Raw genomic sequence first — 26,978 nt, 5'->3', positions numbered from 1 at the left:
GCCATTTGTGACAACACGGATGGACCTTGCGGGCATTACGTTAAGTGAAGTAAGTCAAACAGAGAAAAACAAATACTGTATAATATCATATACATGTGGACTCTAAAAAAGCTAAACTTGTAGAAGTAAAGAGTAGAATGGTGGTTACCAGGGGAAATGGGGAGATGTTCATCAAAGAGTACAAACTTTCAGTTAGAAGATGAATAAGTTCTGGGGACCTAATGCACAGCATGGTGATTATAGTTAACAAAAATGTATACTTCAAAGTTACTAAGATAGTAGATCTTAAATGTTCTCACCACAAAAAAGAAATGGTAATCATGTAATGTGATAGAGGTGTTAGCTAATGGTGGTAATCATATTGCAATATATAAGTGTATCAAATAAACACATTGTACACCTAAATTTACACAATGTTATATGCCAAGTGTATCTCAATAAACCTAGGGGAGGGAATTGATGTGCCTGGGGCACAGTGATGCAGGGTGAGAGACAGGAGATGGGATGGAAAGCAAGGAAGGGACTCTGTCATGAAGTACTTTAAGGGCCATGGAAAGGAGTTACGATAAATTCCAAAGACAAAGCATAAACAAAACGTAGTATATACATGCAATGGAATATTATTCAGCCTTAAAAAGGAAATAAATTCTGACACCTGCACAACATGGATAAAACTTGGACATTAAGTGAAATAAGCCACCCACAAAAAGACAAATACTGTATGAGTCCACTTATATAAGGTACCTAGAGCAGTCAAATTCATAGAGACAGAAAGTAGAATGGTGGTTGCTAGGGGCTGGGAGAGGGGGGAATATGGAGTTGTTGTTCAATTGGTACAGATTTCAGTTTTGCAAGAGAAAAGAGTTCTGAAGATTGGTTGCACAACAATTTGGATGTACTTAACTCTACTGAACTATACATTTAGAAATGGTTAAGAGGCTAAATATATGTTACATGTATTTTACTACAATTAAAAATAATAAATCCAAAGACAAAGGAGACTCAGTAGAGTTGTGTCAAGCAGGGTAGTGACATGATATGATTTACATTTCAAAAAGTTCCCTCTAGGAACCCTCCTACACTGTTGGTGGGAATGTAAATTGGTGCAGCTACTATGGAAAACAATATGGAGGTTTCTCAAAAAACTGAAAATAGAGTTGACATACAATCCAGCGATCCCACTCCTAGGCATATATCTGGACAAAACTCTAATTTGAAAAGATACATGCACCCTTATGTTCACAGCAGCACTATTCACAATAGCCAAGACATGGAAACAACCTAAATGTCCATTAACAGATGAATGGATAAAGATGTGGTGTGTGTATACAATGGAATATTACTCAGCCATTAAAAAGGGTAGTGTTATTTGCAACAACATGGATGGACCTAGAGGTTACCATACTAAGTGAAGTAAGTCAGACAGAGAAAGACAAATACCCTGTGATATCACTTACATGTGGAATCTAAAATAGGACACAAATGAACTTATCTACCAAAGAGAAACAGACTCACAGACATAGAGAACAGACTTGTGGTTGCCAAGGGGGAGCAGGTGTGGGGGAGGGATGGCTTGGGAGTTTGGGATTAGCAGATGCAAACGATTACATATAGAATGGATAAACAACAAGGTCCTGCTGTATAACACAGGGAACTATATTCAACATCCTGTGGTAAACCATAATGGAAAAGAATATGAAAAATAATGTTATATAAAACTGAATCACTTTGCTGTATAGCAGAAACTAGCACAACATTGTAAATCAACTATACTTCAATAAAATAAGTTTTTTTAAAAGTTCCCTCTATAAGTCACTGCATTATTATTAATTGATATATTTTCTCAATTAGGACAAATTAGATTTTCTCAACAAGCAATTATCATGGATTATGTGTAAACTATGATTCCTCCTTCATCTACTGGAGGTTCATTAAGATACAAAACAGAGACAAGGCTCCTCCCCATGGTATTATACAGCATTAACTGGTCCAAAATCAAGGATCAGTTGTGCTAGAGTCACTACTAATTGCTATCACCTGGTTTGCATAGGGTTTCTCGAGCAGCTAGGAGTTTGGGAATGCTAAAGAAGTATGTTTCACCCGCTTAGAGCAGCTATTAGATCTGGAAATAAAAAGTTTCTACAAAGGTTAAAAAAAACCCCACTATGCTGTGAAGATTATGGGCTCTGGTCCACATCCCATCCCAGTACCAGGCACACACAGCTGTCACACGCTGGACAGTAAGGATTGTTGTGCTAGTCAAGGGTTGTATCTAGGGTTTGAGTGACAGCTACCAGTGAGACAAAAATGACCTCTGACCTGGAAGCATTCAGCCTCATCCTCAAAAGTTGGAGTTGTGCTGCAAATGTCTGAATATCCCATCATAAGTCTATTATCAATGAATGTGTTTAGGTAGTTCTTGGACCTCTTCTCATGCATTTGTTTCTACTCCCAGTCCTTAAAAGATACTCTATGTGACAGACTCTAGGTCTATCCACCTCATTACAAATAGCTCAATTTCGTTTCTTTTTATGGCTGAGTAATATTCCATTGTATATATGTGCCACATCTTTATCCATTCATCCGATGATGGACATTTAGGTTGCTTCCATGTCCTGGCTATTGTAAATAGAGCTGCAATGAACATTTTGGTACATGACTCTCTTTGAATTATGGTTTTCTCAGGGTATATGCCCAGTAGTGGGATTGCTGGATCGTATGGTAGTTCTATTTGTAGTTTTTTAAGGAACCTCCATACTAGTCTCCATAGTGGCTGAGGTGGATGGACCTAGAGTCTGTCATACAGAGTGAAGTAAGTCAGAAAGAGAAAGACAAATACCGTATGCTAACACATATATACGGAATTTAAGAAAAAAAAATGTCATGAAGAACCTAGGAGGGGTGGGATAGGGAGGGTGGGAGGGAGGGAGACGCAAGAGGGAAGAGATATGGGAACATATGTACAACTGATTCACTTTAAAGCAGAAACTAACACACCATTGTAAGGCAATTATACTCTAATAAAGATGTTAAAAAAATAAAAAAAGATACTCTAGTGTAGTTTCAGTTTTGCAAGATGAAAAAGTTCTGGAGATCTGTTGCACAGCAATGTGAATACACTGAATACTACTGAACTGTACACAAAAATAATTAAGATGGTAGATTTTATGTTATGTGTCTTTTACCACAATATAAGCATTTTTTTAAGATACTCTAGTGTCAACAACTTGAAGTCCATTAATGCAGCAATAAAGTAGCAGATTCGGCCTTTGCTTATTTTTCTTTCCAGTTTAAGAGCTAATTTATTTAACTGTCTTCATTAGAAGACAAGTGATAGGAATTAACCATATCAAAATAACTTTTTTTGTTTACAACCCTAGCAATGAACCGTGCCTTTGTGGGAACAAAGGCGTGCTTCTAAGCACAATAGATCAACTTGTCAGGTTCAACCAATACCCTTTGCATATAATAATGGTCTCATAAAGATGGCAGGTCACCCCCAATCCTACTACCACGGAATTTATCATGCAGCCCTGGGCATCTTTTGGTCTCAGGATTCACATCTGGGCTGGGAGCCATGACACCCTAGAAAAGTGATGGGAGATCTTTGGCCTTCAGCCTGATTTCTCCGGACTGACCAGGGGAGAACCAAGAATAGGTCAGAGCCCATGAATGCAGATGCAACACGGGGCCACAAGGGGGAGGTGTGAGTCCAAACCAGAGTTAATGGGTCTGAGGGATTTGTAGCCTGTTTGGTGTCTGTGTATCTTTTCTTGCCTGCTCTTTCCCTCTCCTGTAAAGGGTCTTAATTTAGAAATGACACATCAAAAAATTTTTTGTTCTGTTTATTGAATATAATTTTCTGTTCTGCGTGAGATATCTTCCCTTCAGCAAGAAAAATATTTGCTGCTTTATACTTACACAGGCCATTCCCACATTTCTGTGTGGGTCAGTGGCCCTCACGTAGAAAAATGTTCCTCTCACTTGCACCTAAGGTCTTGAAACTTTGGGGAAATGTCAAAGAGTCCACAGTGTCCAAGCACATAGAACTTGCCGTAGGGTTGGGTGCTGGCTCTGCTGTTTGCTCACAGATTTTAACTCTCACTATGGGCCAGAGGCCATGCAGGGTACAGAGGTAGATAGGTCCAAGGGAGCTATCAGAAAATACAGGGTGGGGATGTGGGTGGAGGAAAGTGAGTACTTTCCAAAGCTCACTTCACTTGTGCTGGGAAACACTGTACCTATGCACTGAAGCATACAGGAAAGCAACATCGTAATGATATTCTTTTCTAAGTCACCTTAGAAAGCACCATCTTGGGGACTTCCCTGGTGGTGCAGTGGTTAAGAATCCACCTGCCAATGCAGGGGACACGAGTTCCATCCCTGGTCTGGGAAGATCCCACATGCCACGGAGCAACTAAGCCCATGCGCCACAACTACTGAGCCTGCGCTCTAGAGCCCGTGAGCCACAACTACTGAAGGCTGCGTGCCTAGAGCCCGTGCTCCGCAAGGAGAAGCCACCGCAATGAGAAGCCCGCGCACCGCAACGAAGAGTAGCCCCCGCTCGCCGCAACTAGAGAAAGCCCACGCACAGCAACAAAGACCCAATGCAGCCATAAATAATAGTAAGAAGAAGAAAGCACATCTTGAAGAATTCTTGCTGACCTCATGAGGCTTTCCTGTGGAAAATGGGAGCCTGGAAGAGATTTTAAGCAGGGACTAATTTAATTGGGTTCTAGAAAGATCCTTGGGCAGCCATGTGGTAGCTAGATTAGAGATGGGCAAGATCCTGGGAAGAGACAGTTAGGGATACTGCCATGTCCAGGTGGGAGATGATAAAGCTGTGATACTGGGAATGGAGACAAGAGGACAGGAGGGCAGCACGCATGCTGAGAAAACAGAATCCACTGTGAGAAGCACACAACAGAGAGAAGTTAAGGATGACTGGGTGAATTCACGAAGACAAGGTTTACGGGAGAAGAAGTAAGGATGGGGGCATGGACTGAGCATAATAGAGGCCATTCTGAGTGTGAGGTACCCTTGGGACATTCAGGTGGAGGTGACCACAACCAAGAAGGTCAAGTATAGTAAGCAAAATAAAGGCTCCTCAAAGATGTCCATGCCCAAACCTGTGAATACGTTACCTTAATGGCAAAAGGACTTTGCAATGTGATTAAGGATTTTGAGATGGACGGAGTAGCCTGAGTTATCCAGGTGGGCCCAGCCTAGTTACATGCATCCTTATGAGCAGGTAATCTTTCCCAGCTGTGGTCAAAGGGAGATGTGACTAAGGAAGAAAGGTCAGAGAGACGCCATGTTGCTGGCTTTAAAGATGGAGGAAAGGGGCCAGAGCCAAGGAATGTGGGCAGCCTCTAGATGATGGAAAAAGCAAGGAAATGGATTCTCCCCTGTAACCTCCAGAAAGGAACACGGCCCTGCCAATCCCTTTACTGTAGCCCTGTGAGACCCGCACTGGAATTCTGACTTCCAGATCAGTAAAATAATACATCTGGGCTGTCGGAAGCCATCAAGTTTGTGATAATTTGTTGCAGCAACAATAAGAGGCTAAGACACTGATGACAGATTCAGGTACCCAGGCTGCCCACCCACCACCCCACCCCCGGGGCCACTGTCAGCAGCCTTACCCTGGTGATGCCCAGAGCCCCGACATTCTCGCTGTAGGAGGTGGTGCCGTTCCCCGTACCCCAGGCCCCTGCCAGCAGGCAGCCCAGGCCCTCGATGCCGATGCCTCGGTTGATGGCGTGCTTCGGAGGGGGTGGTGCCCCCACCAGGCGGGCACAGGCATAATAATCGCCTACCGACTCCACCATTGAGGAGATCACCCCCGCGACGATCCCAAAGACCCCAGCCAGGCTGATGGTGGGGAGGCCCCACTGCCCTGAAATTGCAGCGCAGAGGGAATGTTCATCCGGAAGATAACAGGCTGCTGGACCCCAAATAATTCCCTTGCCAGAGGGTTCTCCGGAAGGCTTTAAAGACCAGGCAACATGTCTTCCAACCCAACAGCTGTCCTGAAGCTTTGTCTCAGACTCCTGCCCTCCCGTGCCTCCCTGAGGGTAGGTCAGAGGCCCTGACCTTGAGGTCACAGTGCACAAAAAGAACCAGAAACCGGGCCTCTTTCCGGGAAGGCCTTGAAGCCTTTTGAAGGCCTCCAGGATTCTTACTCAGGGAGGTTCTGGCTCCCCAGTCCATGAGGCCAGGACCTCCTCACCCCTACAACTGGAACGTGGTTATTCTCACACCCTGAGCCAAGAACTGCAGGGAAAGGAGATGCCCTTGACCAGCAACCCAGAAATGTTCTAATTCAGTCCCAAGCCTCCTTTGTGTGGGATCCACCAGTTCCACGAGGAGACCCAAAGGTTGGCTAAGAGGTCAGGATCCCTCTGTGCTTTCCCCACCCGCAGTGGATGGGGCCTGAGCAATGTGGAGGAGGGGATGAGGCATGCGGGCCAGGAAGGAGGTAGGTCTGGGAGAGGGAACCTTTGGTCTACCACCCCCAAAGCATTCTTAGGACCACCCAAGGGTCTCCTTCCTCTCTTAGGGGGTCTCATATGGACTCCGTGGGGCCTGTCCCTCCTTGCCAGATCCCATGGAGGAGATCCCGTCCCGGCTCTACTCATTTCCCCCTCTGGTGCCTGAGCCTCACGGGCAGTCCTGGGAAGCACATGCCCCAGGCAAGATGGGCCCCGGCGTCGGCGTCTCGTTACCTGGGTAAGGGAAGCGAAACCAAGGAGCCTGGCTCAGGACGTCGCCTTTGGTGTCTGTGCGGGCCAGGTACCCGTAGGCTGCAGGTGCCGAGGGGAGGGCGTCGGTGACTGTGAGCACGAAGCACAGCAGCCACGAGATGCAGAGCGCCAGCAACACCTGCCGGAGGGAGGGAGGCGCCCTTCACACTGGGCCCCACCCCTGCACCTGCCCACACCTCCCAGAGAGGGTGGGCGAAGGAGGGAGTCGGGAAAGCTCTTTGAGATGAGGAAGTGTTGGGCTACAAACCCTTCCAGTGACAACAGGAATCCGCTGTGTCAATGGATAATGAACACATTACGGGAATAGAGAAACTAAACTGTGGGGAGACCTTGCGTCAAGTAGAGGCAGAAATGTCTAGGAAAGTGGACACAGCCTGGGTCAGAAGGATTGCAGTCTGACTCCCTCTCTATTGCTTGCTGGTCCCATGACCCTGGATCAAATTCCCTGAGCCTCAGTGTCCTCATCTGTACAATGGAATTACAACCATTGCTCTGCAGAGCCTGAGGCAGGATTTCTTAAAGTGAGGTCCTCAGATATACTGACTTTTAAGCTCTGATGGTAGAACCCCTGACATCGGCATTTTTAGCAATGTCCCCAGGTGATTCTTATGCATACCGAACTTCTGAACCACTGGCCTACAGGATTGCTGAGGGATCAATGAGATCACTATGTGGAAGTAACTTTTTATAATGCAGAATGTATTTCACAGATAAATTGAACCTGAAAACACATTTGTGTGGTTGGCAATGGCACCTACTTGACAGAGTGGAGCAAATTCAACAGAGAAGGCTCTGAAAAAGGAGACACCATCATTGTCAGCAGGATCTGAATTATCCAGGAGCCAATGAGAAAGAACCTGATCTAAGCAACTTGGCCCTTAGTTTTGCACCTTTAGCGGTGAGCCTGGCTGTCTCCCCCAGTGCCATGCTATGAGGACGGCCCAGGGACACGAGAAGACTGTCCCACAGCAGTGCCCAGGGCAGCAACCTGGGGCGAGTTCTCTACTCCTGGGAGAGAAGCAATGAGGGAAGATCTGGGATGGCATTACACCAAGGCTCCCACCACCCACGGGGCAATTAAGGGAGGCTCAGGAGGCGAGGCCGCTGCAGGTGGAGAGCATTTGACTTGGGGGCCATCTGGGAGAGCAACAGGCTGTCCCTCACTGTCCAGGTGAGTCAACTAAGAATGGCAGAGGGTGGGGAGCGCTTCTTACAGGGAAGACCTGAAACAGGTAGAACTTAGAGGTGTGACACTTCTTCTCTCTTCCGTAAACAGGCACAGGCACCGCGATGTTTTTCAGGTACTGAGAAAACAGCACGATGAGGAAGATGGTCCTGAAACAGAAACAAACCACACCCAACCTGGCAAACTTGGGCTCATCACGAGCAACGGTCCGGGAAGGCGTGCCATCACGTGTCTCTGGGACTATGGGGCAGTGGCTGTGCTGGGAGGGTCCCCATCTAGGCCCTGCTCTGCAGTGTAGGCAGCATCCTGCCAGTTCTGAAAAGGTGGGCAGGCCCCTTTCAGAGGCTGCTGGTGGCTGAAGAGGAACAGTGGGCAGGGGCCTGAGAAATAAGCATGGCAGCTGCACAGATCCAGACTGAAGCCAGTGAGGCCAGAGTCAGGCCACCTTCTCTCCCAGGTGGTCCTGCAGGTCCTTGCGGTCAGACCACAACAGACAGAGTGAATGAGCGTGTCCAGGGTCATGCCCAAGTCCCTTCAAAGCTCTGTTTAAATGCTGAAGGCCTGTTTTTGTGGGAAGCCTTCCTGACACCACCCCCCACCCTCGGCAAGCTGGCTGTCACCACCCCATCCCCTGAACCAGCCGGCACACTGTGACTCTCATCACTGTCTCCTGGTGTCACAGGCACTTGGACACAAGTCTTATCCCTCTACTACGCTACAAAATGCTTGAGAGCTGGGGCCATGTCTTTGCACTCTTCCCAGGTGCTGGAGGTTTACAAATATTTGCTCAGTGAAAACCTAGGAGGCAGGGGACGGGTAGCATCAGCTGTCTGTGAACCCTACGCTAAGTATGTTTATACCCTGCCTGTGATGAACTTATTGTCTGTGAGGACTGACAACATAAGAAATAGTAATAATACATTCTAAGTAGCCATTTCACTGCTTTTAAGGTATCGTGATGTTTGTGAAAGTATTTGTAAACCACCAGAGTTTGCCAATATCCAGGACTCACTCTTCTTACTGGGTAATCTTCCTCCAAAGACGGCCCACCTTCCCCAGAGGGTGCTTACATGGCAGCAATCCCCCAGTGGATCCCGGCGTCATTGCCCGCAGAATCGAAGAGAGGCAGGGCCACCAGGGAGATGGTCGGAGCAATGGTCAAGGGGCCGATGAAGCGCATGAGGAAGCCAATGAGGCCTGAGAAGCCCACCAGCATCTGGACACAGGAAGCAACCATGATGGCTCCCTGCAGCTGAAGAGGAAGCATGGGGCTCAGCACCTGGGAGCCTGTGGCGGGGCCCCCCAGATTGGTGGTACCTTCAGAGGCAGTGCAGGGGCAAAGCTGGACCCCAGAGGAACTGAGGGAAGGTGAGCTCGGACCTCACTCCTCTCTCCAGTCCTCTATTTCCAACTGTCTGTTGGACATTTTCACCTAATGTGAAGTTTTTCAGGAAGTAGATTTCAAGATTATCTATTGATCACAGTGATAATGTGATGACTCGTAATACTGGCATCACCCAGTTATGTATTGAACATCTTGCTGATTTATTTGTCTCTGTTTTCCTACTTTCTATTGCAGAGGTTGGCAAAGGTTTTCTGTAAAGGATCAGAGAGTGAATAGTTGAGGCTCTGTGGACCGTACAGGCTCAGCTGAAACTTTTCCAGGCAAGATGGAAACAAATGAGCTTGACTGTGTTCTAATAAAACTCCACTGATAGGCACTGAAATTTGAATTTCCTACAATTTTGACATGTCATAAAATATTATTCTTGGATTTCGTACAATTTTGACATGTCATAAAATATTATTCTTGAATTTCTTACAATTTTGACATGTCATAAAATATTATTCTTGAATTTCGTACAATTTTGACATGTCATAAAATATTATTCTTCTTTTGATTTTTTTTTCAACCATTTAAAATATAAAACCATTTTTAGCTTGCGGGCTATAAAAAAACAAACAAACAAACAGAAAACAGGCAACTAGCCAGCTTTGGCTCACGGGTTGTAGTTTGCCAACCCCTGATCTATTGGACTGATTGAGTTTTACTTTACTTCTCCTTTTCTACCCTGCTAATATGGGTGTTATTCATGTTACCCCTGAAAATGTTCCTTGCTTTGAAGTCTGCTCTTCCTGAAAAGAAAGAAGTCTGACTCCTGCTTTCCTTTGATCAGTGTTAACGTGGTATATTCTTCTCCATCCATTTACTTTTAATCTACATGTGTCTTTATATTTAAAGCCGGTTTCTTCTGGACAACATACAGTTGGGTCTTGTGTTTTGATCCACTCTGACAATCTCTGTGCCTTTAGACCAATGACGTTCAAAGTGATTATTGATATAGTTGGATTAATATCCACCATAACCATTACTATTTTCTATTTGTTGCCCTTGTTCTTCATTTCTGTTTTTGTCTTCTACTGGTTTTCTTCCTTTTGTGGTTTTAACTGAGCTTTTTTTCCCCTCTCCTTTCTTAGCATAACCATTATCCTTTTTTTTTCCTTTAGAGTTTGCAATGTACATTTACAGCTAATCCAAGTCCCCCCCCCTTTTTTTTTCTTGTCACACCACAGGGCTTGCGGATCTTAGTTCCCAAACCAGGGATCAAACCCACGGCCTTGGCAGTAAAAGCGCAGTCCTAACCACTGGACCACCCGGGAATTCTCCCAAGTTCACTTTCAAATAACACTATACCACATCATGAGTGGCGTGAGTACTTTATAGTAACAAAGCAATCCTAATTTCTCCGACCTAGCCTTTTTATCATTGCTGTCATTCATTTCACGTATACATAAGCATACACAAGGATATAAACAATTTAAAACCACCATAATACTGGAAGGTGAAGTTTAAGTTGGTCTAATGTGTTGAAAACTGAGCTTGCCATCTCTTCCCAGAGTTTTCTACATTTTCTGCTACCACCACTTTCTAAAAATATAATCATTACTTACTTGTCCTCTTTATTACTTCTTATCTCCCAGAAAGTAATGACACCCCTATTGGTCCTATATTTGCCTCACTTTCATTTGTGGCTAGTATCGTGATGTAGAGTTGGACTGCTAACCACTGGTGGCTTCAAGACTTGAGATGTGTGTGAACAAATTTAACTTAGTGAAACATGGAAACTCTACCTTAAATTCCAATAGGCTGGCCCAGTGAATTAAACCAATCCATCAATTAATAAAAGAAGATTGAAGCTTGAAAGAATTTTCCCTTGTTTACAGCACTGGTGAAAAACACTGGACCAGCAGATGGAGCTAAAATACCACAAATAAGACTCTGGGTTTGTACTCACTGTTGGACACTTGAAGGCAATGTGGGAAAAAAATAGTGGAGGCTACAGTCTTAGATCTGGGTAAGAGAACTCCCACCCTGGGGCCTCTGCTTTAGAGCAGGGGTTGGCAAACTTCTTCTGTAAAAAGCCAGATAGTTAACATTTTAGGTTTTGTGGGCCACATACAGTTTCTGTCACATTCTTTTTTAAATTTTAAACAACTTTTTAAAATGTAAAAACCATTCTTAATTGGTGGGCAGTAAAAAACAGATTACAGGCTGGATTTGGTCCAAGAGCAATAGTTTACTGACTCCTGCTTTAGAGGACTCACAAACACAAAAATAAATGGTAAATGTATTTAAAAAACATGGTTGTGTCTGTAACTTGGGATCCTGTGCTCAGTGCAGGCACCGCATGACCCAAACATCCCTAAACATCCTCTCTCACTACTAATACTGTGTCCTCAAAACACAAAGTAACTGCTTCAGACCACTGCAGTGTTGAGGCAGACAGGTCATGAGAACACAGGAAGAATTCGAGCAGCAGAGTGCTTAGGTAGGAGAAGAGACGAATTAACTTGTCAGATCTTTCCTCTTGGATAGCACAAAGGCAAGAGATTCCTGCACAAAAAATTATAGTTCTCAGTAGGTCTAAGTGGAAGGGAAATCCTGCCCCTGGCATCTAGCAGAGCAGGGTAAGGAAACTGATGAAATAAAACTTATATTTTAAGGCAGGACAAGTAAAAAAATTACACATAAAGTTCTCTCTGTGTGTGTGTTTGGGCCTCCGCCCTCCCTAATGTGCAGTGTGAACCTGCATTACACATTAACCAGAGCTCCTCAAAGATAAGGGGCCTGCTCAACCGTAAAGATCAATTGTTTTTCTTTCTTCTGATGCTAGCAATGTAATTTCTTAAAAGAACAGCGTTCCCTCCCAGCTCTGTAGGGGGTCATGGGGACTGGCTGCTCGCTTTGTACCTGCTTATCTGGACAATGTATCCTTGGTGGACTTTACGTAAAGTATCAGTGTGTCATTTTGATGTTCGATCCTTTGTCTCAAAAATGTATATGACTGTGCCTTCAACTTCTAACAGGTGGAAGGGTTCCCAGAGCTTCCTGAGAATCTGCTTCCTGGGTTTATAATCCTCAGCTTGGCTCGAATAAAATTCCAATTTTTTCTTCTTAACTTGATAGTTAATTAAATTTTCGCTGACAAAATCCACTTCTTATTCTTTGCTTAGTTTTAATTTGGATTTACGAAAGCCAAGTATTGGCTCCCTGGGGGACAGCAGAAACAAAACCCCCCAAAACCTCAGACCACATGTATTTTGTGATTCATGTTATCAATGATATAATAAAACTAGGCTGCACTGAAGAAGAAATACATCCTGCTTTGGAAAAGGTGGTACAACACACAGCATTTGAAGACTGGCCAACGGACCTGGCAAAAATCCAGGGCCCACCCGCTTGACAAATGAAATCCTTAGGTATATCTTGGTCTGGAACTACATGGAAAAGTTCTTTAAACATTAAAAACCTCTGTTAACTCTGGGTCCACCTTGAGAAAAAAAGGAAGCACAAGAACTTGATAGGTCATTGAAGTACATCCACATCTGGGTGCACTGTTGGACTGTATACCAGAGCACGGCCACATGCAGAAAGGCTGTTTTTGAAAGGGAAGAACAGCAGAAGGTTCTGGCTGAAATTCACAAGTTATGGCTCAGACTGGTCTCAGAGTGGTGTCCTGACCAGCACAGTGCTCCTGAGATACCAGAAGCGTCAGTGGTTCTGTCCATGCTGAATGAGGACTGACCCTGGCAGATGCCTGGCGCTTCAGCTCTGCGTGGGGCACTTGGTGTGGAGGCGGCCCAGAGCAGCTACTCAACTACTCTCCCTCTGAAGGACCATTCCTAAGTCGTCTGCTACGGGGCACTATTTGGAATTAGAGCACTACTGAATGGCACCAAATAACTCCAAGATCAGAGATCCCAATGGTATCTTGAGTGATGTCAGAAAGACATTCAAATAAGGCAGGGGATCATCAACAGAATGTGCTAATTAAAGGGAAATCGTTATATTCAGGAAAAGAAAAGGCAGTTACACAAGGAGGCGTTCATAGGATCCATGAGTAAGTGACAGTCCCCCTCCCCTGGGTGGACACTACCTCACGAGATAATCTATCTCTAACAACAGAGCCTTGGATCCCACTATGTGGATCTTTGAATTCAAAAAGCACTGCTTGGGGGGACTTCCCTGGTGGCACAGTGGTTAAGAATCCGCCTGCCAATGCAGGGGACACGGGTTCAAGCCCTGCTCTGGGAAGATCCCACGTGCCACGGAGCAACTAAGCCCGTGCGCCACAACTACTAAGCCTGCGTTCTAGAGCCCATGAGCCACAACTACTGAGCCCACATGCCAAACTACTGAAGCCCATGCACCTAGAGCCTGTGCTCCACAACAAGAGAAGTCCCGGCAATGAGAAGCCTGCGCACCACAACGAAGGGTAGCCCCTGCTCACCGCAACCAGAGAAAGCCTGCCTGTAGCAACGAAGACCCAATGCAGCCTTAAATAAATAAATAAATTGATTTTTTAAAAAAAAGCACTGCTTGGAGTCTTGCTAAAGGTGCTGCTCACCCACCTGAGAAAGACTGAGACTGAAAGAGTGTAACATTGCAACAGAAGGACCTTGATGGAGGAAGGAAGGCAAGTCTAAGTCCAGCCAAAGGACCAAGCTGTGTGTGATGTGACTGACAGTACACACATAAACCCCCAGAGTCATCCCTTTAGAATTCTATAGGTTCTCGGGCTGTGGCCAATGGACTAGCAGTTTGGTCTGGCAAGTGCATCATAGAGGCTCTACTGAAATTTCACCTTTTATGGGAAAGGACTTTATAGTCAAATCTCAAATACTGGTGGTTCACGTAGATGCCCCTATGTCTTAAAAAGAGGAGGGAAGTAAGATTTTGAATGTAGTCAGTAGGGCCCACAAGATGACACCTCGGGCCACAAGCCATGCATATGCGGGCTCACAAACTACATAATCTCCATCTCTCTCTGAAGTCACCTGCGTTGCCCAGGATGATCCAGATTGCCAACAGCGCTGGGCACAGGTGCCTCTGGTGGGAGAATATGAGGATAAATGGCCCATCACAGAACTGACAGGCTGCCTATACTGGACAGTCCACAGAGCATGGGAGGTTTTAACATTTTTTTAAACTGGTATGGACAGTGTTTCTGGTTTGAGCTTTGCCTATCCTGCCACTGAAGCCCTGGCACAGGCTACAATAAAGAGACTAGCAACTCAGATTGCCCACCAGCATGAAGATCAACTTATATATCAAACAGCTCAAGGATCACTTTTCACAGCATGAACAAGACAGGAATGGACCAAGAAATACAGTATCAAGTGATCTTTTCATATTTCATGTCACTTTCCAAAGGAGTGAAATTATTGCAAAATTTGAACGTGTGCTTGAAGCAACAAAATGTGGGTGACAAAGGCAGGAAGGGCAGGCCCTGCAGGGCAGGATAGTGTAAGATCAAGCTACAAGTGGGGCACTAAACTGAGTCACTAGTGGAGCAGTTCGTAAAGGACAGATTGGGAAATGAGAAGGTAAAGAAACCCTATTTTCCCAGGACTAGGGATTTGGTTGTGTTCCCTAAGATAGGAATAATAAGAATCAATTTAATTTGACTTGTTGGAATTCTGATGGTATTTATGGGCCGGATTGGAAAGTGTGGTGTTTTTCAGGATGCATCCTACCCAGTGGAGAGGCTACAGTGACAATATACTTATTAAATCATTTGAAAGTACGTTGGGGAAGGACACACAAGGAGGGTTTAACAGTGTTACTTTTCCTGCCTGCTCTTTAAAGGCTAGCAGAGAAGGACTCAGCACTTCCTCTTCCAACAGGAGCAAGGAAATGGGTTAAGAAAGGCTCACAGTGGGCAGAAAGAAAGATGGCGGCAGGAAGAACTGGAGTTACCAAATTATGGTATTGAATAATGCTACTTTTGCCCGTTGCATTTAAAATGTTGGAAATAAGAAAATGATTTCTTAGCCATATTTCTAGATACGTCTTCAATCTGGAATGAGGGATGCTGGCATCAGAGTTGATTCTACCAAACTGAAACACATCTAATAAAACTAGACCCAGAGTATACTGTGCTGAACTGGATGGACAATGAGGAATGAACACTGTGAAAGTAGCCAAAGCTACTATGATGCTGGCATATTTAGGACACGGTCTGTTGTTTGAACTTTAAAATAGGTCATGGACTAATTCATAGGTCATTTACATGATACTCAATGAAAGTCATGGAAATAATGATAAATAACGAAGTCTATTTTGGGATATTGACCTCTAGTCACCAGCTAATGTGGTAAGCATAGGAGCAAAAATGACCCCAGGTGGTCAAATAGACCTACAAGATGAGGACAGACATTTATAGTTAACTCTAAATCATTCAATAACATCATAAAAGAATGATACAAGTTTACCATCATACACTGACCAGAGCAGCTAAAATGAAAAAGAGAAAATGTTGGTGAGAATTTGGAGTAACTGGAACTCACACATGCTGCTGGTGGGAGTGTAAATTGGAACATACACTTTGCAAATGTATTTGCTAGTGTTTACTAAAGTTGAACATATACATAACATACAGTGATGGTGAATTTTATGTGTCAACTTGACTGGGCTGAGGGATGCCCAGATAGCTGACAAAACATTTTTTCTGGGTGTGTCTGTGAGGATGTTTCCAGAAGAGGTTAGCATTTGAATTGGTGTGAACTGAAGGAAGCAGACGGCCCTACCCAATGTGGGTGAGTGCCATCCAATCCTTTGAGGGCCTCACATAACCAAAAAGCAGAAGAGCTAATTTGCTCTGCTTGAGCTGAGTCATCCACCTTCTCCTGCCCCCAGACATCAGCACTCCTGGTTCTCAGGTATTTGGAATCAGTTTAGGACTTACACCATTGTCCTTCCGCCCCAGCCCTCACCCCCACTGGAGTGTTTTGTCAATTCTACTCCTTCTCATTGGGCAAATCTGGGTAAGAATAGGAATCTTGTTACCATGTTTCCTCTGTCTTCCCTCTTTCTTTATCTTTCATATACAGCAGATGTGACCCTTATTGCAGCCATGAGGCTGTGAGGATGCTGAACATGGACTGGGTGGGGTGCAGGATGGACCCTGGCTGGGCTAAGGCTTCCTAGCTTAACTCCTAAGGATATCTAGGGAATAAACTCTGCTCTAGGTCCATAGCCCTGAGTTCAGGAATGTCCTTGGTCCAGTTCTAGTGAGTTAGTGCTGAAGACATTAAGTGAAAGCTGGATTCATGCCTGAGCAAACTACCTTGTATTGGAAACCCAGTACCATACGGTGCTTGTGTAACTGTCCCTGCTCCAGAGGAGGTGGTCCTTAGCCTCACTCCAGGCCTACATATTTAAGGTCAAGCTGGGAGGAAGCTGGTTGGGCTTCCTAGAAATCTCAAGTGACCTTCACTCTCTCATACAGTACCCCACCCATGGGCCGTCCTTGACCCCTCACGTAGGAGGTCAGGTGAGGATGTTGGGGTCTGGATGCTAGCAGGTCTACTGTCCCTGAGGGTATGGCTATGCTCTCTGCCAAGAATCCTGTGTGCTGGCTTCCTTATCTATTGTTTAGATAAGCCAACCTGGAGCATGGCCAAACTTCAGAGCCTGCTTCAAGGCCACTAGTTTCTTTCCCTGGCTGATAAAACTGAATTAAGCAAGGGCCAAGTATCTTAAAGCCTGGAATCTTGCTCAGCAATGAGTTGAACAATGAATGTTGAACAAATGAATCAACTCGGGAGCCCCTGTTGAGGACCACTCCATTCCTCTCACCCCATCCCCCTCACCCCAATACCTCTCGGATCCTCTTCTGCCATTCCTCAGTGAATTCAGGGGAGCTGGTGTTCACCAGGCTGGCATTGAGCGTCCACATGGGGCACTTCCAGGTGGGAAGGGACAGCATGGCCAGGGAGGGTGCCAGAAAAGCAAATGTTCCTCCCTGGAGAATGGGCAGCCTGGAGGAGGGGAAAGGAGAGAGTTACCAATCAGCTCTTTAAGCGCTGGTCTGTCACTGGTCCCAGTGGAGGCCTTTTAATCCCAAGTCCTACCTTGGTTTCAAGGCAACACATGACCCCTGCAGTTCTCAGTTTACAGGGAACTCCTGCCAAGCTCCAAGTCAGACCCATGAACCCTGCCAGACTTTGGACGGGTAGGAGAGGTGGAGAGGGAAAGCAAGCAGACCTAACCCCAGTCCTGGAGATACAAGCCCAGGAGCAGAGAGTCAGGTGCTGGGAAACGATTTGGGGGTAGCACAGAGCTCAGGGAACATGTTGAGTGGGTGCCATTGTCTTCCTCAGTCCCAGAGAATCTTCCCCAGACCCCAGGATCAAAGCACAGCTCACACATGTGGAGTTCCACCCACTGACAAGAGATGCACAGCCTAGAGTCTGGGTGGCCAGATTCCTTTGCCTCTTCAGAAATGAACAGCAATCCCAGACCTCTACCTTCAGGCTCCTTTTTATCACCTGGACTGAATAGGCTTGAGGTCAATTATCAGGGCGTATCCCCCACCCACGTCTTTCTTCCTCCTCGTTGGTGTCTCACTCTGGCCTCTGTGAGAACTTCTAGCAGAACTTCTAGCCCATCTGACTTGTCTCCCTTCAAGGTGAATGTAGCCTGATAAGTCAACCTCCAATAACCCTCTCTTACTAGAAGGTCAGAAGCTATCAAGGCTCACCTAGTCTCTTTGCCCTGCATATTAGAATTTGGGGTGGGGGGTGGAACAAAGGGACGTCGGCCTCGTGCTTGCATTTGTCACTATAGCACACCCAGTTTAGGTACTTTTTCTTAACAATACTAGAAGGCTATTTTTGAACTCAGGATTCCATGAAGACAGCTTAAAGGGTTATTTCTGAGAAAGACTGAACACATTTTACTTAATGAAAATATAAAGTTTTGCTGCCTAAGTGGGCTGAAAGTAGGAATCAGCAATGCCTGGGTATCACCCTCAGATGAGTTAGTGGGCTTGTCAAGAGGGTGCAGCCAGGCATGGGGAGGGCTTAAAGCTCCAGGTGATTCTAATGTCAACCAGGGCTGAGAACAAGTAATCTAGATTCATAAATCTAGACCCATAAGGTTCCAAAACAGATTGGAATATATGGCACACACAGGGCAGGAACATATGGGTGGTGGAATGGGTATGTGTGAATAATGTTTTTAATTAAAAAATTATGGGGGGGAGATAAATCAGGAGTTTGGAATTAACATGTACACACTAATATACATAAAATAGGTAAACAACAAGGACCTACTGTATAGCACTAGCACAGGGAACTATACTCAATATCTTATAATAACCTATAATGGAAAAGAATCTGAAAAAGTATATATGTATATATTTACACATACATATATATACATATATATATATATTTGTATAACCGAATCACTTTGCTGTACACTTGAAACTAACACAACATTGTAAATTAACTATACTTCAATTAAAATGCATAGAAATTATGAAGCTAAGTATCTTGACAGAGAAGGGAAACATGCTATACTTATATCACTGCAAAATCCTTTTGAGCTTTTAAAATGAACATAGAAATCTTTGCATATCATATGTACAGAGTATATAATACAAGAATTGTGTTTTAATTTTTTGCTGTAATTCCATATGCACATTTCATTCATTCAACAAATATTTATTGAGGACCTGCTCTGTGAGAGGCACTGGTCGCCAGGTATTGGGGATACCATGGTGACTGAGACAAAACACCACTTATATTCTAGTTACACATTTCTCTGTTAGCTCTTGTACTAACAAACTAATCATTTATAGTAACTGACTCTCAGGGGTTCTTTAAACACCTTATGACTCTGCTTAAAAGCACTCCGCCATTACCATGCCACCATTGCCGCAGCCATTTCAGTATTACTGGGTTCCATGAGGTCAGGGATGATTATTTTTCTTTTCCATCTCTCCAGCACTGACCCTAGTGCTGCAAAATCCTACGAACGTTGGGTTTTCTCATTTTATTTTATTTTATTTTTTTAGTTTAACAGGTATATAACGAAACCCTAACCAATGTTAATTTGCATTTCATTAAGTCATAATAGATGTGCACTCATTCGTGTGATTTTATATGTTTTTCCTTGTCTATAAACTGTCTACTCGTTACACAGAACTTAGATACTGTCAGAATATATTTATAACAATTTTTATGATGGTGAGCTTTATGTTTGTTGAAAAAAATGTTTTTTGTTATTATATGCAGGAATTCATCCCCAACTTAGAACTTCTTTAAGGGAGCACTTCAAAATTTTCAAGTAGCTCAGCACTTTTCTAACTCTGTTCATGTTCCTTTCAAGATTATTATATGTATTTGTAATGAGGTGGATAGACCTAGAGTCTGTCATACAGAGTGAAGTAAGTCAGAAAGAAAAAGACAAATACCGTATGCTAACACATATATATGGAATTTAAGAAAAAAAATGTCATGAAGAACCTAGGGGTAAAGCAGGAATAAAGACGCAGACCTCCTAGAGAACGGACTTGAGGTTATGGGGAGGGGGAAGGGTGAGCTGTGACAGGGCGAGAGAGAGTCATGGGCATATACACACTAACAAACATAGTAAGGTAGATAGCTAGTGGGAAGCAGCCGCATGGCACAGGGATATTGGCTCGGTGCTTTGTGACAGCCTGGAGAGGTGGGATAGGGAGGGTGGGAGGGAGGGAGACGCAAGAGGGAAGACATATGGGAACATATGTTTATGTATGACTGATTCACTTTGTTATAAAGCAGAAACTAACACACCATTGTAAAGCAATTATACCCCAATAAAGATGTTAAAAAAAAAAAGGATTATTACATGTAGTTGGGATAATGTGATATATGGACTTTCTACCTTTTTGTTTTGTTTTGTTTGGTCACGCCTCGCAGCTTGCAGGATCTTAGTCCCCCGACCAGGGATTGAACCCCGGGCCACAGCAGTGAAAGCACTGAGTCCCAACCACTGGACTGACAGGGAATTCCCTCTATGTTTTTGTAATTGCTAAGAATACCTTTTATGTTCAAGAGCAAGATGAATTTTTTCCATTTATTTACTAGAGAGTACTCTTTTTTTTTTTTGCGGTACGTGGGTCTCTCACTGTTGTGGCCTCTCCTGTTGTGGAGCACAGGCTCTGGACGCGCAGGCTCAGTGGCCATGGCTCACGGGCCCAGCCGCTCTGTGGCATGTGGGATCTTCCCGGACCGGGGCACGATCCCGTGTCCCCTGCATCGGCAGGCGGACTCTCAACCACTGCGCCACCAGGGAAGCCCTGGAGAGTACTCTTATGTGCTACCTTTAGATTCACACAATGTATCCATAAATTCTTCCCTCATTATTCTGTACTCAGACCTTCCAATCCCATTTTCCATCCATTCCTCTCCCCCTCCCCACCTCATTTTGTTAGCATTCCCATTTCTTTCTCATAACTTCTCATTGGTACCTTTTTAAGAGAGGGAGAGAGATCTACATGTATTTCTTGCATTTCTGCTAGTTTTTCTTTTACGCACTTTCCTGGTACATGTTTAAGACGTGTGCGTTCAGTATCACTACAAGGCTTTATTGCTTCATGTATCTTTTACCTTTCATGGTGACCTTAATGTGTATCTCAGAGCTGCTTTAATTTCACAATTACTTTCATCTGCTAGCATGATGGTAATTCCTATTTTTAAAATTTTCCCATGAGTATGATTCACTATTATTATACATACGCCTTCTGACTTAAATGTCTCTCTTGTAAACCATAGATTGTTGATTTTTAAAACTCAACACTTTAGAAATAGAAGAGCCATTTGAAGCGTATCCAGCCTGGCCTTGTCATTTTATAGATAGGGGATTTGGAGCCCAAGGTCTTAGAGTTAACCAGCATGAGTGCTTGGGTTTCCTTACTTATCACCATTGCCCTGTAACACCAGTTAAGAGCATGGTGTAGACCAAAGGCAAGTTTGAATCAGGCTCTACCTTATCAGTTGTGTGACCTAGGCATGTTGCCCAGCTTCTGCAAGCCTCAGTGTCCTCTTTGACAAAATAAAGATAATACTACTCTCCCAAGGAGTAGCTGTGAAGATAAACTATATGTAAGTGATTAGCACAATGCCTGGGAAAGAGAAGAGCTCAATAAATAGAGTAATTTTCATTTTTATTCCCTCTGCAATGTGTGGCTACTTCTAGAAAAGGTAGTGTACACCAAAACATTTTCTTAATGTTTCCTCAAATAACAGATGTTATAGTATGGACTTTTTTTTTTTTAAGCTCTTGTCTGGCATTCCCATTTCTTGCAGGTTGGTTCTCCAAGATTTGTTTCCTAAGACCTTCCCTATCCCTCTTCCTCTTCCCTTCACCCTTTACCATCTCATCTGTATACTCAAGTCTGAAGAAGAAAACTTCCCACCATTTTCTTTTAAAACAACAACTTGCATGTAAAATGTCAAAATCTGCAGTCTCAGGAATGTCTCCTAGAAGTTTGATAGGATTGATATTTTAGGTTGTCAAAGCCACAGAAATGTGTCGTGGGGGTACTATCAACATCTAAGTTTATATAGTATTTTAAAACTACATAGCATTTTCATATAATTATCCCAAGAGTACTTCAGGGTGGGTAGGACAATACTGCACTGTCTCTGTATGAGGAAAATGATGCTGGGGGCAGGTGCCAGTGGCAGGGCTAAGCTGGTAAGTGCAGAGCCCTGATCAGAAAGTCTGAGTCACTGGGCCAAATTGCAAAAGTGTGTCTGTTATAAGAACTGATAAGAGGGCATGTGGAAAGACAAACTTCTTCAACAGTTTATGCTAATGATTGTGTGGGGAATTTTTCTCATCTCTTAGTAGTTCCATTTGGGCCCATAAAACAGAAACAGCTAACCTTTTGGAAGTATTGGGAAGTTAAGCTTCAACCCTTCTCTCTGAGCTCTCATGTACTCTTCATAAGATGATATACATGAAGGTTGTTAAAGACGTTAAGGCAGACTTCATTCAAGGGGGGCTACTACGATGGGGTTTTGTAATAGGGGAGAGAGATCAGGCTCAACTCCCAATGTGACAAGGAAAACTTGGAATTTATAGCCAAGGAGCAGGGTGGGGCTCAGTGGATGGAAAGTTACTAAGAGGAAGCATCAGGGGTAAGAACAGGATTCTTGCTGAAAACAGGCCAAGGTGAACAGACATCACCTGTGGATAGTGAAAAATGAGAAAACCAATCAGAGAGTGAGGGTGGGGATTCTGGCTACAGTGACTGAGCAAGATTCTTGCTAAAATTGGATGATGCAGAGACCAACATGGAAGCTCAAAAGTCAAGTCTAGTTGAACAGTTGTCTATTGGATTTAGCAATAGGATGATCATAGTTGATCTTGTATGTTAGACACTATAAATAAATAGATCTCTCCCAGTTAAATAATAAATAGACTCAGCACAACTTGGGCCTGTACAAAATTCTGCAGCAGAAGGGGGAATGTCACATAGGCTTTGGAGTTCTTAAAACCACATTGGAAACTAGAAGGCAAGGGAACAATTCTTTCAAAGTTCTAAAAAAAAAATTATTTCCAACCTAAAATTTTATACCCAGCCAAGCTATCCATCAAGTATGAGAATAGAATCAAGACATTTTCACATATGCAGAGTCTTACAGAATTTACCTCCCATGTGTTCTCTCGGGAAACTACTGCATATTCGTGTTCCACCAAAAAAAGAGGAAGACATGGGAACAAGAGATCTAGACTTGAAAACTGACATGAAGGGAATTCCCAGAATAAGGGTAAAGAGGCATCTCAGGATGACATATCTAATGTATACCAGGCACAGACAGCGACTGCTCCAGACTTCAGCAAGTCAGAGAGCCCCAGGAGGTAGTACATCAAGAAGATGAAGTTGATAGGCTACCTGATGTGATGAAATTATTAAGAAGAGATTTAGACAACAGGCAGGGAGTTTATCATTGAGTTAAAAACAAACAGATAGAAACTAAAGACTATTTAAAAAAGAAAGATATTAATTTCAGGGAAAACAAAAACTTGGGCAGGAAAGGAATCACTTTGTGATTCAGCTCTGAATAGCATCCCAGTCATTATAATGTGTACATTCAATATTGACCTATGCTGGGAGGGTATGAGAATAGGATGATGGAAAATATGCTTGTATGTGGTGGGAGTGAGGGGCTGTGAAAGAAAATGAAATCATAGTCATCCATATTGGCACTTCAGTCAATAGTGCCTAAAACAGAAGTGCATTAATTAGAGACGGTGGAAAATAACTAAATAATCAGCTTGGAGGGATGAGAGTGCTTGTTTCTGCCTAGAAGAAAGGGGGGAAGGGGGAGGTCTCTGGTTGGTAGGGGAAGGCTGTTTGTCTGCCTTCTTTAAACCCATCACTACCCACTGCCTTGAGTGTACCTCTGACACCCACCCTCATTGTTCCAGTCCTCCCTTCTGATCTGCCCCAAAGACAAGCACAACTCTCCTTTTTTTCTTTTTTTAATGGCTTTAATGCTGACCTCCACAGAGAAACACATTGGGGAAAACAGAGATAAAAGCAGGTGAAGTGACAAAGAATCTAGGAAGTTGTCTCAAGGCTGTAGCCTTGAGCCTTACCTATCAAGCCCCCTTCCAAGATGGTAATGGGCAGCCTACTGGACTTTTGCTCTCAGGCAAAGATTCAAAGGGTGTGGCTCACAAAACATATCCTGATACTTCTCTAAAAAAAATTTTTAAATGGTTTTCATTTCTCCCAGTTATAAAGAAACACATGGACTCTGAAGAAAAATTAATGGTAAATAAAAATATAAAGAATAAATCACCCTAATTCTACAACCCAGAAATAATCATCAACATTTTGTTCTCATCTTTTTTTAATCTTTAACTAGATAAACTTTATCAGCACACATATAATATATACCTTTCCTATACAATGTATACCAGCCAGAAATAACCTTTAACACTTCTTCAAGTCTCTTCTCTGTCTTTAACTAGATAAATGATTATCAATACACATAAGATGCATCTCTCTCATAATTATGAATTATGTTGGTCACTATTATGATAGTGAAAAGCTCAAAACAACTTAAATGTCCTTTAATAGGAAATGGTTAAACTAGAATATGTTATGTACTCTAGAATATGGAATACTAAGTGATATTTTTCTAAAAGTGCTATTGTGGAAATGTGTTTATTGAAATGGAATGATATTTATAATGTATTGTGTATGTTTAAAAAGGAGGGGGAGGAGTTTTTTTAACCACATTTAAATTTTTTTCAATAATTTACAAAGGCAGGGAGGGTGCAAAATTGTGTTTATGGTAATACCCTTTTCTTGGTGTGAAAAATAAATTTTACGTACCAGGCACTGAGCTAAGCACTTTACATACATTATCTAATTTAATTATCATGGCTTTGGTAAAATTTTTTTTAATTTCCTCTTCACAGAAATACGAGGGACTGCCCTGGTGGAAGAGTGGTTAAGAATCCGCCTGCCAATGCAGGGGGCACAGGTTTGATCCCTGGTCGGGGAAGATCCCACATGCCGCAGAGCAACTAAGCCCATGTGCCACAACTGCTGAAGCTCACGTGCCCTAGAGCCCGCGTGCTGCAACTACTGAAGCCTGTGCCCCTACAGCCCGTGCTCCACAACAAGAGAAGCCACCGCAATGAGAAGCCTGCGCACCGCAACAAAGAGCAGCCCTTGCTCGCCGCAACTAGAGAAAGCCTATGCGTAGCAAAAAAACCCAACACAGCCTAAAATAAATAAATAAATATTTTTAAAATGAAGAGCAGAGAAAATATTTGAAAAAAAACAAAAAAAAAAAAAACCACATGAGGACTCCAAGATAACATTAATGCAAAAATTGTCAGGGGTAGAAAGGAGAGGGAGAATTAAGTCTCCCCTAGGTAAGGCAATACAGCTTGGGCACCCAGGAACCTGGAGAGGATGAGCCCCCAGAAGGGGTTTGGGGTTGGGACACGTAGAGCATGAGGGGCTTCTGGGGAAGAGGTCAACCGTTGGGGACAGAGACATCTGGAGCTTGAGCTGCTGGAATCCAACCTCACCTGTGTCATCATTTTGATGTTCCCTTTTGGAGTCAATCCAATGATTTGGCAAAGGGTGGTGTCACAGGGATTTTCTTTGAAATAGTTCAGAATGGGGAGCAGAGCCTCAGGAATGTCGAATGGGATTGATGAATTCTTGAACTTAAAAGGGTCGCTCTGCTGTGAGAAACCCTGGGTACCTTCAGAGCCCCAACTCCTTCACTATTGGACAAAGATCACTTAGTGTTCATCTTTTTACTGAGCTTCCTACCCCAAGCGCGTAAGAACCTGCTACCCTGTAGGAAAGCATGTCCCACACCTTCCGTGTAGTTAACTACCCAACCTAAACCCAGAGGAAGAAGCAGCACCAGGCCCCTCTTTGGGACACATCATCCCCTCTCCCTCCTCAGATGTGACTGATTACCAGGTCACTCTTCTACTGCCAACAGCCACCACTGTTTCTGTTCCAGACAGAACTTCGATGGCACACCTGGTGCCTAGTTTTCAATGGGGCAGGGGCAAGATGGCTGCAGACCTCTGGCGATGGGCATGGACTTTCTGCAGAACCAGTAACAGATGCAGAGCTAGGACAAATCAGGGCTTGGCCGCAGGGAGGTCCATGGAAGAAAAGGACAAATGCCAGGCAGGCTGATTCGGGCAAGACTACACAGAAGCCAGATTTGAATGCACGTTGGGCAGAAGTACTTGCTCCACACATGAGACTTTCCCAGGAAAATGAAAAGGGAGATCTATCACTTGAAACCACTCCAGAAAAAGAAATTCCCGGGTAAAAATCATGAGTAATTCCAGAGATGGAGTTAAGACCCAGAATTACACATAGTCAATAATAATTTCCTCTAGTGATTGCATTTAAACTTAATGCTTTCTTTTGAAACAGATAATGAAGTATGCCCTTACATGAATTTTGGAACTGAGCGCTTAACTGAGGAAGGCCCTTGAGGGACACACTCAAGACCCCTAAATTCACACCAGGGAGGCAGCCACCCCTCCGCCAAGGATTGCAGATGCCCACCCCACAATGGACACTACGCTCTTTAGCTCTTATTAGGGAAGCTGTTTTTACCTCTCATCATTCCCTTTGACTATTCAAGATGGTTTTAATCATTAAGATCTGAAATCTCATTGCTGCACCAGCATTTTTGTTTGCAGTCTAGAAAAGTACATAATTAAATACTGGTTATCAGATAATCAATAATCAAATCTACTTGATTCACAGGCTATCAGCTAGTTTTATAATCTCTAATGTCGTATGCAGTTACTGTACTCATTAGCCTCTGAGCAGGAAGTCCATTTCCATGAGTAGAACCAAACTCAAGTGTATTCCTGTCTCCACCTTAGTTTAAGGACATTAGCATGGTTTTATTTCCTAATTTTATTTCCCTCTTTCTTTGTATGTTTAATTAGGCTATAGATTCTTTGAACTCTTAACTCCTGATTTGTTGTGTCTCTCACAGGGTCTACCAGAAGGCTAGGCCCACAGGCACTCTCAGTACTGAGATTCCAGTAGGAATATGGTACTGTATCATCTGTTCTGTCAGCATCACAGGTGTCCACAATATTAGAGATGGAAGGAACTTACAAATATAACATATTTCAACTCCCTCATGTTACAGATGAGAACACTGAGACT

At 43.7% G+C, this 26,978-nt stretch overlaps 1 protein-coding gene across 1 annotated transcript in view; it reads right to left on the bottom strand.

The window, feature by feature from the left end:
- Nucleotides 1–26,978, bottom strand: part of LOC132524544 (solute carrier family 23 member 1-like) — a 44,803-nt gene that overhangs the window by 7,064 nt on the left and 10,761 nt on the right. The window contains exons 4-8 of the mRNA XM_060156612.1: nt 17,118–17,277; nt 9,024–9,205; nt 7,982–8,102; nt 6,729–6,885; nt 5,646–5,899 (exon numbers count right to left, since the gene is read on the bottom strand). Of these exons, the coding sequence (XP_060012595.1) occupies nt 5,646–5,899; nt 6,729–6,885; nt 7,982–8,102; nt 9,024–9,205; nt 17,118–17,277 (874 nt within the window). The remainder of the gene's footprint in view (nt 1–5,645; nt 5,900–6,728; nt 6,886–7,981; nt 8,103–9,023; nt 9,206–17,117; nt 17,278–26,978) is intronic.

Source organism: Lagenorhynchus albirostris, chromosome 8, assembly GCF_949774975.1.
Source record: "Lagenorhynchus albirostris chromosome 8, mLagAlb1.1, whole genome shotgun sequence".
Lineage (NCBI taxonomy): Eukaryota > Metazoa > Chordata > Mammalia > Artiodactyla > Delphinidae > Lagenorhynchus > Lagenorhynchus albirostris.
The sequence above is the reverse complement of the archived record's forward strand: the minus strand, read 5'-3'. Positions and strand labels throughout refer to the sequence as shown.